This window comes from Pan paniscus, chromosome 4 (assembly GCF_029289425.2).
Source record: "Pan paniscus chromosome 4, NHGRI_mPanPan1-v2.0_pri, whole genome shotgun sequence".
NCBI classification, from domain to species: domain Eukaryota; kingdom Metazoa; phylum Chordata; class Mammalia; order Primates; family Hominidae; genus Pan; species Pan paniscus.
Genome location: NC_073253.2, coordinates 35979244 through 35996640, shown reverse-complemented (window position 1 = coordinate 35996640; position 17397 = coordinate 35979244). Strand labels below are relative to the sequence as shown.

The 17397-nt window shown below is 39.0% G+C and overlaps 1 protein-coding gene and 1 long non-coding RNA gene across 4 annotated transcripts in view; one reads left to right on the top strand and one right to left on the bottom strand.

Moving 5' to 3' along the window:
- Nucleotides 1–17397, top strand: part of JMY (junction mediating and regulatory protein, p53 cofactor) — a 97714-nt gene that overhangs the window by 73639 nt on the left and 6678 nt on the right. Inside the window, exons 7-10 of one of the 2 annotated variants that reach the window (XM_024928821.4) lie at nucleotides 3266–3352; nucleotides 9271–9366; nucleotides 11251–11722; nucleotides 12887–13197. In XM_024928821.4, coding sequence (XP_024784589.2) covers nucleotides 3266–3352; nucleotides 9271–9366; nucleotides 11251–11722; nucleotides 12887–13194 — 963 coding nt within the window. In that variant the 3' untranslated portion in view covers nucleotides 13195–13197. Of the gene's footprint in view, nucleotides 1–3265; nucleotides 3353–9270; nucleotides 9367–11127; nucleotides 11723–12886; nucleotides 13198–17397 lie in introns of both variants that reach the window. The other variant, XM_024928820.4, reaches the window with a different exon arrangement.
- Nucleotides 11799–17397, bottom strand: part of LOC129397758 (uncharacterized) — a 32855-nt gene continuing 27256 nt past the window's right edge. For both annotated transcript variants that reach the window (XR_008625359.2, XR_010112118.1), the window contains one exon: nucleotides 11799–13930. This is a non-coding gene — a long non-coding RNA (uncharacterized LOC129397758). The remainder of the gene's footprint in view (nucleotides 13931–17397) is intronic.

Sequence of the window (17397 nt, the reverse complement as noted above, 5' to 3'; positions counted from 1 at the left end):
GTCTTTGTTCTCGTTGGTTTCAAAGAACATCTTTATTTCTGCCTTCATTTCGTTATGTACCCAGCAGTCATTCAGGAGCAGGTTGTTCAGTTTCCATGTAGTTGAGCGGCTTTGAGTGAGATTCTTTATTTATTTTTTTATAGAGACAGGGGCTCACTATGTTGCCCAGGCTGGTCTCAAACTCCTGAGCTCAAGCAATCCTCAGCCTCCCAAAGTGCTGGGATTGCAGGTGTGAGCCACTGTGCCCAGCCTGAGGAGGGTGTTCTTAGGAATGATGAGGTGGAGGTGGGAGGCTGATAGGAAAGAGCAAGGGAAGGTGGTGGAGCAGGATAGATACATAGTTTGAGGAAGAAAAACCTTCATTGTATTTAATATTTGTAATTCAGGAAGCAAAACGTTCTTGGCTAGGGGTGAGAAAGCATTGTAAAGGGCACAGGTTATGAAAGACTGAGCTGCTGTGATGTAGTGCGAGGAGAAAGGCTCTAAGGAAAGAACACTGGGGAACATTTGAAAGTGTGTGCAGAAGAACGGGATCAAAGAGAAAGGGTAATCGAAGTTGGAAGAAGCAGGAGAGCTCGAAGTCACAGAAGTGAAGATGATGATTCCACACAACAGGATGGTCAGTAGGCTCAGGTGCTCCAGAAGGGTAAAGGAAGAAAGAAATGACTCCATGACATCCAATATTGGGAGACTATTGGGGCCTTATGTTCAGAGTTTCGAGAAAAGTTGTGGGCAAGGAGTAGATCTTGGTGGTCTGAGAAGGGAGTGCAGCAGAGGTTTAAAGCAGTGACTGACGGAATAGCAAAGGAAACTGTACAGGTGAGGGGTGAAGAGGAGCAACCTTGGTGACCATGGCCCACAGAGCCGTGTACTCTTCTAGCAGTATTAAGAGCTTCAGGCTGAACTTAATACCGGCTTAATACCAGCTCTTCCCTTGTTGATAAGTGTTAGCTCATAGCAATTTAATCAGTATTCTTCAGTCTTCATTTCTGTGTTAATCTAAATCTGAAGTAGGGAAACCCAGCCTTGGAGAATCTCTCCATTTACACTTGTGTGCCTGTACCCCAAGCCCAGCAACTGAGGTGGCAGAACTGCAGAGGGAAGGAGTAGTGAAATAAGGAAGGGTGGTGAAAAGATAGGAAATGCAAAACACTAAGTCCTAAAAAGAAAGCGACTGAGAAGATCAAATATGCAAGGAAAAACAAATGCCTCCCTATGTAACATAATCCTATATTCCCTTGTTTACATATCAACATGCCCAAGGTCACTGGCTTCTTGGTTTCTCTGGCACTCATCTTAAGATTGCATACACAGTTCATGTCCTGCCTCACCCCTTGAAAGAGTGGAGATAGGTGGTCCCCGGCTGTGCTGGTGAAGTCAATGCTTTGTGATTAAACATTTCAAGAAGAGTAACAAAAATAACAATTTTCTTTGTTTTTTATCTTCTTTAATTCTCCCAGTAGTCAAATGAAATCCAGAGAGCTCAGAAAATTAGAATCATTTTCATACTTCATTTGGTGGCAAAACCAGACCTGAGCTAACATGAAGTTATTTATTATCTTATTCTCACTTTGACAATTCATTTAACTATTACTGCTTATTATGGGATATGGTTTCAGATCTTGCTTATTAGGATATATATGGTATATACAACTTAACACCATTCTCTAAATTATCAAAAAACTTTGAATTTCAAAACATGTCTGACCTCTGTTCTAGATAAGGGATTGTGGACCTGTATCCTCCTTTATAAGCAAGGGAACCAACGCTTCTGGTAGTGACATAAATCACCTAAGGAAAAGCAGCTAATATGGAGCAGGGGTAGGATTCTGTCCTAGACACTCAGAGACCTGAGTTACTGTATCACCAAGTCATGACATTATCTAACACGCCCTTTGTTTTCCCCATTGCACTGGATAGATTCTTGATAGGCAATAGAGTGAACCACAGTGGATAAAGAACATGAAGTAAAAAATGACATTTTGCTTTAAAATAACAGTTTACTGACTTCAAAGGTTATTATTTGACTTTCTCTAATTGAAAGAGTGATCATTTTAGGCTGGGCATGGTGGCTCACACCTGTAATCCCAGCACTTTGGGAGGTCAAGGTGGGCAGATCACTTGAGGTCAGGAGTTCAACCAATCTGGCCAACATGGTGAAACCCCGTCTCTACTGAAAATACAAAAAAATTAGCCAGGCGTGATGGCATGCGCCTGTAGTCCCAGCTGCTTGGGAGGCTGGGATGGGAGAATCTCTTGAACCTGGGAGGTGGAGGTTGCAGTAAGCCAGAGATCATGCCACCACACTCCAGCCTGGGCAACAGTGAGACTCCATCTCAAAAAAAAAAAAAAGTGATCATTTTAGTATAGCTTTGGAATGTTGGAGACTAACCCTTTTATCTGGAAAACTTCTCCAAATAGTTTCCTTAGGAAAGGACACAGGGTAAATGAAGATTTAGCTTGGTACTGGTAAAAAGTTACCAGAATATAGTGCATAATTTTATAAAGTAGTGCATATCTCACAGTTATTGCAAAAATCCTGTTTTATATGGTGATTGGAAAATATATGCTTTTTTTTCATAGTTTCTAAATAATTTTGATAATTTTGACTTTCTAGTCTTCCAGGTCTCTTGCAGCTCTTATGTCTGTGACCAAAAGATTCAGATCCCATATTGTTTAAGCCAGTCTGGACAAAAAATTCATGGTCTTTAACTTGTCAGAGAGAGCTTAACAATACATATTTTATATAAGTAAATACTTTCATATTCTTTTTTGCCCAGACATGTTTAAAGAGCATAATGAAGCCAGGTGCCATGACTCATGCCTGTAATCCCAGTAACTCAGGAGGCTGAGCCAGGGGGATTACTTGAGGCCAGGAGTTCAAGACCAGTCTGGGCAACATAGTGAGACCCCCATCTCTCAGAAAAAAGTATAATGAGATGTGGAATCTTCTGGATGCAGACTTCAGATCTGAAAGAGACCTTTCAGGACAACCCCCTTCAGTCCACCTTGCCCCATCCCTCCTCCTTCAAAAAAGAGAAACCAGGAGGTCTATAGAAGTTAATAGTTTAATAGAGGAGTCTTTTTGTAAGATCCTGATTACTTGGCTTTTACAGCTTCAGTTGTCCAAATAAGAAACAAGAGATGGTCAATGTGATACTTTGTTCTGTAGGTGGTATATATTAAGATCAAAATTTAACCTTGGTGTGGTGTTCAGAGTCTTTCAAGTTTCACTTGTATTAAAACACATTTTATGTATTTACAGGAAATATGTATTGCAAAACACAATGAAAAAATCCAACAGCGCACTCGGATTGAAGATGAATATAGAACCCATCACACAGTACAACTAGTAAGTTTGGATTTGAAGATTTTGAACAAAACTTTATTTTTTGCATGTTTTAGAGTGGATAAAATCTGTAGAGAATGATAAAAAAACTTATAACTGCATGTTAACATTAGTTCAGTTTATATAATGAGCAGTTTTTAGGCAAAATTGATTGGAGAGTACAGAGTTCCTATACCCTCAACCCGCACACGTAGCCTCCCCTACCGTCAACATCTCCTATACTCCTGTCCCCACACTTGATAGCCTTTCCACTGTCAACATCCCCCAGAGTGGAATATTTGTTAAAATCAGTGAAACATTGAACATCACCATTCCCCAAAATCTGTTGCTTACTGTTAGGGTTCTTTCTTGGTGTTTTGTGTTCTGTTGGTTTTGACAGTGTATAATGACATGAATCTGCTATTATAGTATCATATGGAATAATTTCACTGCTCCAAAAATCCCTTTGTTCCGCTACTCATCCCTCTCTCTCCCCAAGCCCATAGCAAACACTGATCTTTTTATAGTCTTCATAGTTTTGCCTTTACCAATGTATAGTTGGAATGATACAGTATGTAACCTATTCAGTTGGCCTCTTTAACGTAGTAACGTGCATTTAAGGTTGCTCCATGTCTTCATGGCTTGATAGCTCATTTTAACACCAAATAATGTTCCATTGTGTGGATGTCTCAGTTTGTTTATCCATGCGCCTATTGAAGGACATCTTGGTTGCTTCTAAGCTTTGGCAGCAATTAGTAAAGCTGCTATAAACACCCATGGAGGGCTTTTTGTGCACATAAATTTCAGCCAATTTGGGTAAATAACAAGGAGCATGAATGCTGGAGAGTATGGTAAGAGTGTATTTAGTTTTGTGAGAAACTGCAAAACTGTCTTCCATAGTGGCTGTTCCATTTTGAACTCCCACCAGCAATGAGTGAGAGTTCAGGTTTTTCCACATCCTCTCTAGCATTTTGCTGTTGTTACGTTTTTGAATTTTAGCCATTCTGACAGGTGTATAGTGATATCTTTTGGTGTGTGTGGGTGCGTGTGTGTGTTTAAGAGATGGAGTCTTGATAGGTTGCCCAGGTTAGCCGCAAACTCCTGGGCTCAAGCAGTCCTGCTTTAACCTCCTGGGACTACAGGCATGGACTCCTGTGCCTGGCTTTTACTGTTTTAATTTGCAAATCTTTAATGCAGATATATAGATAAATAGATACATATACAGAGAGCAAAAGAGCGCATCTGTCCAAATGCCTACTTGCCCCTCTTTATATCTCTAGTAAGGTGTCTGTTCAGATCTTTTGCTCTTTTGTTTTTTGGAGTCTTATTCTGTCACCAAGGCTGGAGTGCAGCGGCGCGATCTCGGCTCACTGCAACGTCCATCTCCTGGGTTCAAGCAATTCTCCTGTCTCAGCCTCCTGAGTAGCTGGGACTACAGACATGCATCACCACGCCCAGCTAATTTTTGTTTTTAGTAGAGATGGGGTTTCACCATGTTGGCCAGGCTGGTCTTGAACTCCTGACCTCAAGTGATCTGCCCTCCTTGGCCTCCAAATGTGCTGGGATTACAGGCATGAGCCACCGTGCCTAGCCTTTTTGCTCATTTTTTAAATTGGATTTTTATTTTCTTATTGTTGAGTTTTAGGAGTTCTTCATATATTTTGGCTTACACTCCTTTATCAGATATGTCCCTTTGTTTTGCAAATATTTTCTCATGATCTGTGGCTTGTTTTCTCATTCTTTTGACAGTGTCTGTTGCAGAACAGAAGTGTTTTAACAAAGTCTAATTTACCAGCACTTTCTATCATGGTTCATTCCTTTGGTGTTGCATCTAAAAAGTCATTGCCAGTCCCCAAATCAGCTAGATTTGCTCCTATGTTATCTTTTAGGAGTTTTATAGTTTTGTGTTTTATATTTAAGTCTGTGATCCATTTTGAGGTAATTTTTGTGAAGGGTATAAGGTTTGTGTCTAGTTTAGGCTTGTGGACTTCCTGTTGTTCCAGCACCATTTGTTTAAAAGACTGTCCTTTCTCCATTGAATTGTCTTGTTCCTTTGTCAAAGATCAGATGATTCTGTCTCTTCAGTCTATTTTTGGGTGTCCTATTTTGTTTTGTTCATCTAGGTCTTTTGCCTCTCCATATAAGCTTTAGAATCAGCTTGTCAGTAGCCACAAAAAAATTGCTGGGATTTTGATTGGGACAGTGTTGAATTTATAAGTCAAGTAGGGATGACCTAATATCTTTTTTGTTTTTTTCATTTTAAAATACTTCTTCTTTTAGTTTTTTTGCTTTTTAATTATTATTTTTATTTTAGCCTCTACCGCCTTCTCCTACACCTAACATCTTAACATTGAATATTCCTATCCATGAACAAAGAATATTTTTCATCTATTAAATTCTTTGATTCTTTCATCAGAGTTTTATAATTTTCCTCATAAAGATCTTGTACACCTTTTGTAAGATTTATACCTAAGATACCTAAGTCTTTCTTCCTCTTCTTTGTCAGGGAGGTGGTAATATAAATAGTATTATGTTTTTAATTGAAAACTCCAATTGTTCATTACTGGTGTATTACAAAACAATTGACTTTTGTTAATTAAGCTTTTTCTTATAATCTATAATCTAGATTTTTTTTGTCAGTTTTCTTTCAGATTTTCTACATCTTTCTTCAGACAGTTTTATTTCTGTATAGCTTTTATTTCTCTTTCTTATTGAATTAGCTAGCACTTCAGTATAATGTTGAAAGGAGTGGTAAGGGGGACATCTTTGTCTTGTTCCTGATCTTAGCAAGAAAGCTCTAGTTTCTCACCAGTAAGTGTGATGTTACCTGTAGGTTTTGGGATAGATGTTCTTTATCAAGTAGAGGAAGTTCCCCCTCTATTCCTAGTTTGCTAAGAATATTAGGAAGTTCCCCCTCTATTCCTAGGTTGCTGAGAATATTAGTTCACTTTATATAAAGTTACATTAGAAACCTTCTCCTACTCCCATATTGCTGTGCTGCATCCCACACAATATATATTATCCTGACAGTCATCTTTTCAGATGTGTCTTAAATTAGTTAACACCAGTAATTTGTACTTAAATATCAGAAATGCCAACATGACCATATCTCTGTATTTGGATATTTCTAAAATTTTCTGTCTTTAGCATCATACTAAAGGCCAAAGGGCTTAAATTTGTCTCCATTACTCCTTAAGGCACATTCTTAGCTAATGCTGCCCCTTACTCTTCATTTTAACCACATAAAATTAGCCAAACTACCCATAAACTATAAGATTACCTTTCTCCTAGAATCTAGAAATAGATTAATTAATGTACTTTTATTTTTCATTACTGTTTCTGTGGGTCAGAAACTGCTTTATAAGATTAGTCAGGGGACCAGCATAACAGTGAGGTAAGTTGCTCCCTGCTATAACCATTTGTACCTGCATTATCAGTTTACTTATGAAGGTTCCACACTTCCAATATATTTCTTTTTATAAAACATAAGATTTTGGTGGAGGGGAAGAACTAATTAACTTTTTAGAATGAATGAGTATCAGATCTTTTTCCCAGATCTATTTTTTGGGGGCAACAGGAGTAAAAATTAGTAAATCGATTATCTTTCTTTTCCTTTTTTTTTTTTTTTTTTTGAGATGGAGTCTTACTCTACCCAGGCTGAAGTGCAGTGGTGCCATCTCTGCTCACTGCAACCTCTACCTCCTGGGTTTGAGCCATTCTTCTGCCTCAGCCTCCCGTGTAGCTGGGATTACAGGCACATGCCACCACACCTGGCTAATTTTTGTATTTTTAGTAGATGGGGTTTCACCATGTTGGCCAGGCTGGTCTCAAACTGCTGCCCTTGAGTTATCTGCCCGCCTCGCCTTCCCAAAGTGCTGGGATTACAGGTGTGAGCCACCACTCCTGGCCAAGAAATTGATTCTTAAGGGAATCCCAAAGATAAATGTCATCTGCCTTAGAATTTTGCCTAATACCTTGGTTGGAATATATAATTGTCAGAGAATGAATCCATTAAATAACTAGTCATCTTTAACACATACAGATAAAGCATAATGAAAGTTAGCTTAGATCAAAATAGATCATTGTTTTTCAATGCTAGTTTTAAACCACCAGTGTCAGAACCTCTTATGTGGTGGATTGTTTAAAATATAGATTCTTAGATGTTAACCTTATTATTGCAACAGTTTCCCCTGGACATCCTTGTGAATTAAATATGCAAGACTAAGGAAGTTTATTTTAATATTTGATAGTAAACTCTTTAAAACAAAATATGAGGATTACTTAATACTACTATTTTAAATTGTTATTAGCTCAAATTAGATAAGAGAATTCTGTTTTCCCCATTAAAGAATGAACTCTTATTTTTTGTAAGTACACTCAAAACTCCAGGCTTTCACTTCAAGAAAACATACATGGTGGCTCCTGTCTGTAATCCTAGCCTTTGGGAGGCTGAAGCAGGAGGATCACTTGGGCCCAGGAGTTCGAGACCAGGCTGACCCTGTCTCTATAAAAAATTTTTAAAATAGCTGGGCGCGGTGGCGTATGCTTGTCTTGGGCACATGCTAACTTATTTCAGGCTCTAAGAGCCCTTTTGAATTGTGTTCATGTGTGGTGTATCTTTGTGTCCTTTTGTGTAAATTAGTAGTATATTACTAGATTGCATTTTATTCAGAAAATTAGCCTACCACACCTTTTTTTTTTTTTTGGTAGAGATAGGGTCTCACTGTGTTGCTCAGACTGGTCTTCAACTCCTGGCCTCAAGCAATCCTCCTGCCTCAGCCTCCCAAAGTGCAGGGATTATAGGCATGAGCCACCACACTTGGCTTTATTTTCCAGTTTCCTGTTGTCTCCCTGCCACCCTTATCTCCCTGCTCATACTTTCTTCTTAGAGTTTATGATACAATCACCCAATGCAAATGCAACAGTAATTCTCATTAGAAATTATATTGTTTAGGGAAAGCTGGTGGGGAAGAGGAGAGAAATGATAGAAGAATAGAATGGGGGGTTGGATCTGAAAAGGACAGGAGAACAATGGAAGAGAGGGTAGTTAATTTCCATTTGAAATTATCTGGTCTGGTCTTCTGGGAGGTATCTCTAATTTTTTAAAACAAAGCAAGAAAATAGACAACCCATTTACCTATATAGAAAGCCTTTCCATTTATTTAACTAAAATTAATTTTACCAAATGAGATTTTATTATATAGCTTTTAGATGATTCAACTCTATAGGGAAAATTAAAAGTTTGTTTAGATAACTGCCAAAAATAAGCTGTGATACTAAACCAGATGATTCATGGATAATGCTTGAAAAATATTTTTCTAACTGCTGGTTATATTGGTTGTTGATTTGATTGCTTTTGTTCATTTGTTTTTTTGAGACAGAGTCCCACTCTGTTGCCCAGGCTGGAGTACAGTGGCACTATCTCGGCTAACTGCAACCTCTGCCTCCCAGGTTCAAGCGATTCTCCTGCCTCAGCCTCCCAAGTAGCTGGGATTACAGGCATGCATCACCACGACCGGCTAATTTTTGTATTTTGGGTAGAGATAGGGTTTCACCATGTTGGCCTGGCTGGTCTCGAACCCCTGACCTGAGGTGATCCACCCGCCTCAGCCTCCCAAAGTGCTAGGATTATAGGTGTGAGCCACCGTGTCTGGCTGGTTGCTGATTTTATTTTTTAAAGTCATCTACATTTAAGTTAGCATAATATAGCAGCTAGAATTATTTTACACTAAAACTGTGTATTAAAAATATTTCATGTCTCATGCTTTCATATTTCATGTTTCATGAAATATTAAAAATATTTCATGTTTCATGAACAAAAAAAAATTTTGTTCAATGAATCATCCCCTTTGGCCCACATTAGGATAACTTCTCATCTTTTTTCCTATTAATGATAAAAATTGGGACACAGCATAATGGAATTATTATTAATTTTTTACCAGAAGAGAGAAAAATTACATGATGAAGAAGAAAGAAAAAGTGCCTGGGTTAGCCAAGAGAGACAGAGAACACTGGATAGACTTCGAACATTTAAACAGGTATTAAAAGTAATGGTCCATTTATTGTTTTTCTTTTTTTTTTTTTTTTTATAACAGAGCTACATATACACCTGTAGGATTTCTTTGTGGGAAAAACTTGGTTTTCCCTTATTTATAAACTATTATAACCATGGAAGTCCTTTTTAAAATTGTTTTAATGGCATGGCTTCATTTCCTCTGGTGGTTTTCCCAATTTAGTATTCTTGTGACCTTTGACCCACAGCTTCAGTAGTATAAGAGGAATGATAAGGGCCTCTGGGAAACCTAGATTCCTCTTGAGTTTAAAAAATTAGTTAAATCACAACTGACTATCCAGCTCAAGCATCAACTTGTTATTTATTCCACATACATCAACCTGTGGTGGTAATACATCAAATGACCATTGGCAGAATTAGAGGTGGAGGGGAGCAGCATATTTGAGAAATGCTTCAGCAGTTCTCTTGCCAGGGTAAGCCATGACCACACACTGATACCACAGTATCCACACATCTCCTCAGAACTGTGCTGAAGCCTCACAGTTCTCATTTTTAAAGTACTCTGGAGCCTTACTTCAGTTATGCATGCTGAAGGATCACTTTGTAGGTGAAGTAGGCTTTTGAACAAGTGTTACAGTGGAAAAAAAGGAGGTGAGGCAGGGGAAAAGCCTTGTTATTAAGTAAATGTGGCTCACGCCTGTAATCCCAGCACTTTATGAGGCTGAGGCAGGTGGATTGCTTGAGCCGGGGAGTTCAAGACCAGCCTGGGTAACATGGCGAAACCCTGTCTCTATACAAATTAGCCTGGCATGGTGGAACATGCCTGTGGTTCCGGCCATTTGGGTGGCTGAAGTGGGAGGATTACCTGAGCCAGGGAGGTCATGGCTGCAGTGAGCTGTGATCATACCACTGCACTCCAGTCTGGGCAACAGAGTGAGACCCTGTCTCAAAAACAAACAAACAAAAAAAAGGTCTTACCATGGTAAAATATATATAAGAGTTCTACCAGTAAGTACTGAAAAAAATGTATTTCTCTCTTCATTCTGTCATAAAATGGATATATAGTTGATGGAGCTTTTTAAAAATGCCAAGTAACCTGTTAAAGAATATTTTAATTTTCTCGTGTGTGCATTTGAAAACATAGGAAACTTTTTGCATACCAGTAGCATTTATACATTTGACGTCACTTATGTTTTGCATTTTACATGCTATTTGTTTTATACATTTAGTAGTTTTATTCACTAAAAATCTTTTTTTAATCATAATTTTGAATATTTGAATTATCAATCGTGGATTTGATAGGCAAATAATAAATTCATAATTGTTTGTAAGCTATTATTAGGTACTTTCGGGTTTTCTGTATAACTTTAAGGGTGAAATAACCAATAAGCCAACATAACATTTTTGAGATGGAATCTCGCTCTGTCACTCAGACTGGAGTGCGGTGGCACAATCTCGGCTCACTGCAACTTCCGCCTCCCGGGTTCAAGCAATTCTCCTGCCTCAGCCTCCTGAGTAGCTGGGACTACAGGTGCCTGCCACCACACCCAGCTAATTTTTGTATTTTTAGTAGTGACGGGGTTTCACCATGTCGGCCAGGCTGGTCTCAAACTCCTGATCTCAGGTGATCCACCCGCCTCGGCCTCCCAAAGTGCTGGGATTACAGGCATGAGCCACCACACCCGGCCACATAACATCTTTTATTTGAAGGAGAAAATAAATAGGCATGTGCTCATAAATTGTTTCAATAACATTTAACCAGTTCCAATAACTTCTGATATTTTAGAGGTATCCTGGGCAAGTCATACTTAAATCAACCAGATTACGACTAGCTCATGCAAGAAGAAAAGGTGCAGCAAGTCCTGTTCTCCAAGAGGATCATTGTGACTCTTTACCAAGTGTGTTACAGGTAGAAGAGAAAACTGAAGAGGTGGGAGAAGGAAGAGTCAAGCGTGGGCCATCACAGACAACAGAACCCCAGAGCCTTGTGCAACTTGAAGATACTTCATTAACACAACTTGAAGCCACCTCATTACCTCTCAGTGGTGTTACCTCTGAACTGCCTCCCGCTATATCTCTTCCACTTTTGAATAACAACCTCGAACCATGTTCTGTTACCATAAATCCACTCCCATCCCCTCTTCCTCCAACACCACCACCTCCCCCACCTCCTCCCCCTCCCCCACCACCACCACCTCTGCCTGTTGCTAAGGACAGTGGCCCAGAGACACTGGAGAAAGATCTGCCTAGAAAGGAGGGGAATGAGAAGAGGATCCCAAAGTCAGCCAGTGCCCCCTCAGCACACCTCTTTGACAGCAGCCAGCTGGTCAGTGCACGGAAGAAGCTCAGAAAGACTGCTGAAGGTTTGCAGAGGAGGAGAGGTACGTCAACGTATTTTCATGGTCCATCTGTTGTATGACATCAGGCATAGTAAAAAACTATATTTTTTGACGTTGCAAAGCTTAAAACACTTTATTTTTGACATTATTTGATAGTAAACAGGTTTTCAAAGTCACACTAGAGGAGAATTCTTAGTAAACCACATCCACAAATGCATAAAGTACACAGAAATGTATGCCTTCTTGGGCTGTTAGGCATGTTTTAAAAACAGATCTTCTAAAGTGATACATTCATGTTTGGTAATGTATAATGGGTGGCTCCTTTTGTGTTAGGGAAAAAGTTTTGATTTTAAACCTGAGATTTTTTAAAAAACACTCATATCAGAAAGGGTAAGATATCTGGTAAGGACTGTCACCACAGGGAAGACATTGGCAGGATCATGTAACATTTGTTCATACATTTGTTGAGGACTTTTGTGTATTTGTATAAAGAAGCAAAGAAGAACAGGGAGTAATCTGTTCAACTTACAATGTGACAGATGTGCCTCAATAAGGTTACTATTTTTTTTTTCTAATTTTTTTTGTTAAGAGAGATTCAAGCACAAATAAAATTATTTCTAAAAAGAGCAGAGAATAACCCTTGCCTTTTGCCTTTAAGGAATTTGCATTTTGCATGGGGAGAACATTATATAAATGTTACATATTACTTGTATATTACATTTTAACCTGAAGGACCATTCTATAAAACATTTCTTGATGTAATCTGAGTAGGATTTCACATATAAAACAACTAAATGAAAAAAGCACAGTCTCCATAATAAACAAAAATTAATTTTTAAAAATAAAATGTGTAACCCAATCACTGAATTTGGGTGGAGCAACTGCAATATGGAAATCCTTTGGGAATCACACCCATAATACTACTAAGACCACCTCCCAGTTCCCAATCTGGTCACTTCTCTCATGTAGGAAATGATAGGAATACCAATAGTACCCACCATGGATTGGGTCTTGGGATTTTCTAAAAAGAAGGATAATTAGGATCCCTTGTGTTCTGATCACCTTCTGCACACATTTCATGATCCATTTTGAAGACGGTGTTTCAGCGTCCTGTGCTTTCACAGTTGCGAACAGTAGAGGTTATACAGTTTCATTCTAATTAAGTGCAGTCCTAACTGTAATACTGTTCTGTTTCATTTTCCAAAGTGAGCTCACCCATGGATGAGGTGCTAGCCTCCTTGAAGCGTGGTAGTTTTCATCTGAAAAAGGTTGAACAGCGAACTCTGCCTCCTTTTCCTGATGAAGATGATAGTAATAATATCTTGGCACAAATAAGGAAAGGGGTAAAATTGAAGAAGGTACAGAAGGATGTTTTGAGAGAATCCTTCACACTTCTACCCGATACAGACCCTCTAACACGGAGCATCCATGAAGCTCTTAGAAGAATTAAAGAAGCATCCCCAGAGTCAGAGGACGAAGAGGAGGCTTTACCTTGCACAGACTGGGAGAACTAACAAGTAAACGGCCTTATTGTCTTTAGTAGCATTCAGTAATACAGGTTTTATATCGGATGATGAGGTTTGGGGTATTTTTTATTGAGCCTGAGGCATATCATTTGTTTTATAACCCAATTTTAGCATGGATCACAAATTTATGAACTTCAGGTTTTACTTAATTCTGTAGTTTCTAGAAACTTAAGATAACTTTTTAATGATTATTGCTATGTAAATACTATTTTTAAAAATGTCCTCCTCATTAAAAATTTCTGCTGTACAGCTGTAATTGCAAGTAAAGTGACCGTCTCATTCTTGCCCTAAAAAAACAGAAAAGGGCCTGGCACGGTGGCTCACACCTGTAGTTCTAGCACTTTGGGAGGCTGAAGCAGGCAGATCACTTGAGGTCAGGAGTTCAAGACTAGCCTGGCCAACATGGTGAAACCTCTTCTCTACTAAAAATATAAAAATTAGCCGGGCGTGGTGGCGGGCATCTGTAATCCCAGCTACTCGAGAGGCTGAGGCAAGAGAATCACTTGAACCCAGGAGGCGGAGGTTGCAGTGAGCTGAGATCGTGCCACTGCCCTGGGCAACAGAGTGAGACTCAGTCTTAAAAAAAAAAAAAAAAAAAAAAAAAAAAAGGCTTTCCAGGTTCAGTGGTTCGCTTCTGTAGTCCCAGTTACTCAGAGGTTGAGGCATGAGGATCTCTTGAGCCCAGGCGTTCAAATCCGGCCTGGGCAATATAGCGATACCCCGTCTGTAAAAAGAAATCAATACGTCAATTTTTTTTTTTAATGAAAAGCCTTTTCTGACAAAGTATTTCAGTAACAAACTGTTACGCACACTAAATTTTGATGTCATGTTAGCTGACCTCAAAGGAGTTTTCTAAGATCATTCTGGAAAAATTGTTGCATTGTCTGATTATTTAACTTTCTAAACCCTTTAAAAAAACTACTTATTGTCACAGTTACTGTATTATCTAGACAAATTTGCAGGTATCATTAATATATAAAAATTATCTACATATCTAATGAATACTCCTATACATATTAAGATTCTCTTTGGTTACACATGTAGCATTCTCCTAATATAATAGAGAGCTATAGTCTACTACATTTTAATATACTAATTATAGAGTAATATGGCACAGATTACACCAAATATATAGAAACATTAAAGATAACATGGTATAAATTAAACAGTATATCAAATTTATGATGATGGTAACTGAAGTGTTGTAATTTGTATAAAATTTATAGAGTATACAAACATGTTCTATTAATTATTATTCTTTCTTGATGGAATATGTTTCTCTAGGCTTCAAACATTCACCAAAGTAGGGAAGACTTGAGTCCTAGAAGGGAATAAGTAAAGGAATAATTAATTCATGTGTTAGCCCTGTGAATTATTTTTGTTGAATTTCTTTTTTTATTTTAGAGACAGAGTCTCCCTCTGTTGCTCAGGCTGGAGTGCAGTGGCACGTTCATGGCTCACTGCAGCCTCAACCTTCTGGGATCATCCCAAATAGCTGGGACTCCAGACACATGCCACCATGCCGGGCTAATTTTTTAATTTCTTTGTAGAGACAGGGTCTCCTTATGGTTGCCCCGATTAGCATAATAATTCTTAAAACATGTTTGATCATAAGAATTAACTTGGGGAGCTTATTAAAAATGGACATTCTGTCCTTGACTTAAGAATTCTGAGTAGAACAACAAAGAAAAAAAATCTTTTTTTGACAGGGTTTCACTCTCTCACCCAGGGTGGAGTGCAGTGACATGATCTCGGCTCGCTGCAAGCTCCACCTCCTGGGTTCAAGTGAATCTCGTGCCTCAGCCTCCTGAGTAGCTGGGATTACAGGCGACTGCCATGATGCCCGGCTCTTTTTTTTTTTTTTTTTTTTGTATTTTTAGTAGAGATAGGGTTTCACCATCTTGGCCAGGCTGGTCTCGAACTCCTGACCTCAAATGATCTACCCACCTCAGCCTCCCAAAGTGCTGGGATTACAGGTGTGAGCCACCATGCCTGGCCCAAAAAAAAGAATTCTGAGTAGATCTAATGTATATGCAAGTACACATCTAGATTTTGAAGACATAATATAAAAATGTAATGTATGTCAGTTTTTAAACAACTGATTACATATTGAAAGATTCTATTAGTTACATTAGGTAAAATATTACTGAAAGCAGTTTCACCTGTTCCTTTGGGTATGGGTTCATTAGGTAAATATTCCTGTAGTACCTCTCCACTCTACCCCCCCATCAGCATCTGCATCAATCAATAACTTAAAAAGGGTAATATTACATTCACCATGATTCAGCCAACATTCAGTAGTAGCATTATCCTGCTTTTTTTCCTATTATGTATACAGTTACATGTAACAGTCACTTTGTATGACTTATGTTTTTGGATCCCAAAGTAACTTCGAGTTATTTTTGCTTGTACATATGTCCACTATGCTTTGTAAAGGAATATATATATATATATATATAGAGAGAGAGAGAGAGAGAGAGAGAGATGCATATCAGTTTGTGAATGTCTAGACTCTCAGGTATGTCTAACTGGGAATCTTTTCCATAGTGGATATTTGTAGGTTGTCTCCCACTTTACAGTTCTTGCTACCATGTGTTGTCTCCTTCTGCTGTAGCTTCTCAGGAAGCTGCTTAAGCTTGTGCCTAAAACTACCGTCTTTGCACTGACTAATTCCACAGCTGGACCTTCACATAAATGTGTGTTTAGCTCTTTCATTACAGATGGTCCACATTGGCCCATTCACAGCACACCAGCAGCTGCTCAAGTCAGCCTATCCTTGTCTGTCTCCTCCCATCCCACCATATCCTGCCTAACCCTAGACATTGCATCAGCATTTTGTATACTCAAGTGGCTGGGATGTTACTCATAGCTTCTGGCTACTAATTTAGCCTTAGTATCAGATGTTAACATGGTGCATGGTGTATACACTTTGAAAATTGCTTAAAACTTTTTTCGGGGGTGTGGGAGACGGTTGATGGCTGGAATATGTGGTACAATGTTGAGAGAGAAACAGTGAAACACTTAGAAAATATATGAGCTTGGAAGTTTGCAGTCTCCCTTTACTAAATGTGTGCTAACCCAGAAGCAAACCATAGACTAGTATGGACTGATTAGGCAGTGATGAAGTAGCTGTGTATCACTACTTTGTGATCATGGAGACTAAAAGGCTGTGAACTTTTTATCTACAAATGGCTAAGAAGGCTTTACTGCAATTTGTATTTCCCATTAATTTATTAGATTCCTTTTTTCTCTCTCTCTCTTTTTTTCTTTTCTTCGAGACTGAGTTTCACTCTTGTTGCCCAAGCTGGAGTGCAGTGGTGTGATCTTGACTCACTGCAACCTGTGCCTCGTGATTCAAGCGATTCTCCTGCCTCAGCCTCCCGAGTAGCTGGGATTATAGGCGTGTGTTACCACTCCCAGCTAATTTTTGTATTTTTGTAGAGATGGGGTTTCACCATGTTGGCCAGGCTGGTCTCAAACTCCTGATCTCAGGTGATCCACCTGCTTCTGCCTCCCTAAGTGCTGGGATTACAGGTGTGAGCCACTGTGCCTGGCCAGATTTCTTGATTATAGATTTTGTCATTAATGTACTTACATACTTTTGAGAGCTAATTTCTTGAATATTCATAAAGTAGGTAATGAAGGTCCCTTGTTCTGCCTTGTTCGTTCCCCTCTGAAACTCTTCTCTTTCCAGAGATAGCCATAGTCATGCTCAAGGAAATTTCTTAAAATGTATGTAATTACATAGAGGTTTAAAATAAGTTTCAGGCTGAGTGTGAACTTTAAGTTTCAGGCCTGTAATTCTGCAGTACTTTAGGAGGCTGGGGGTGGGTGGATCACTTGAGCCCAGGAATTCAAGACTAGCCTGGGCAACATGACAAAACACATCTCCACTAAAAATACAAAAAGTAGCTGGGCGTGGTGGCTCACACCTGTAGTCCCAGCTACTTGGGAGGCTGAGGCAGGAGGAAATCTGTCTCAATAAATAAATAAGCTTCTAGTTTGTTTCCTGTGAGAGTCTTTTTTTTTTTTTTTTTTTTTTGAGATGGAGTCTCACTGTGTCAGCCAGGCTGGAGTGCAGTGGCGCCGTATTGGCTCGCTGCAATCTCCATCTCCCGGGTTCAATCTGGGATTACAGGTGCCCCACCATGCCCAGCTAATTTTTTTGAAGTTTTAGTAGAGAGGGGTTTC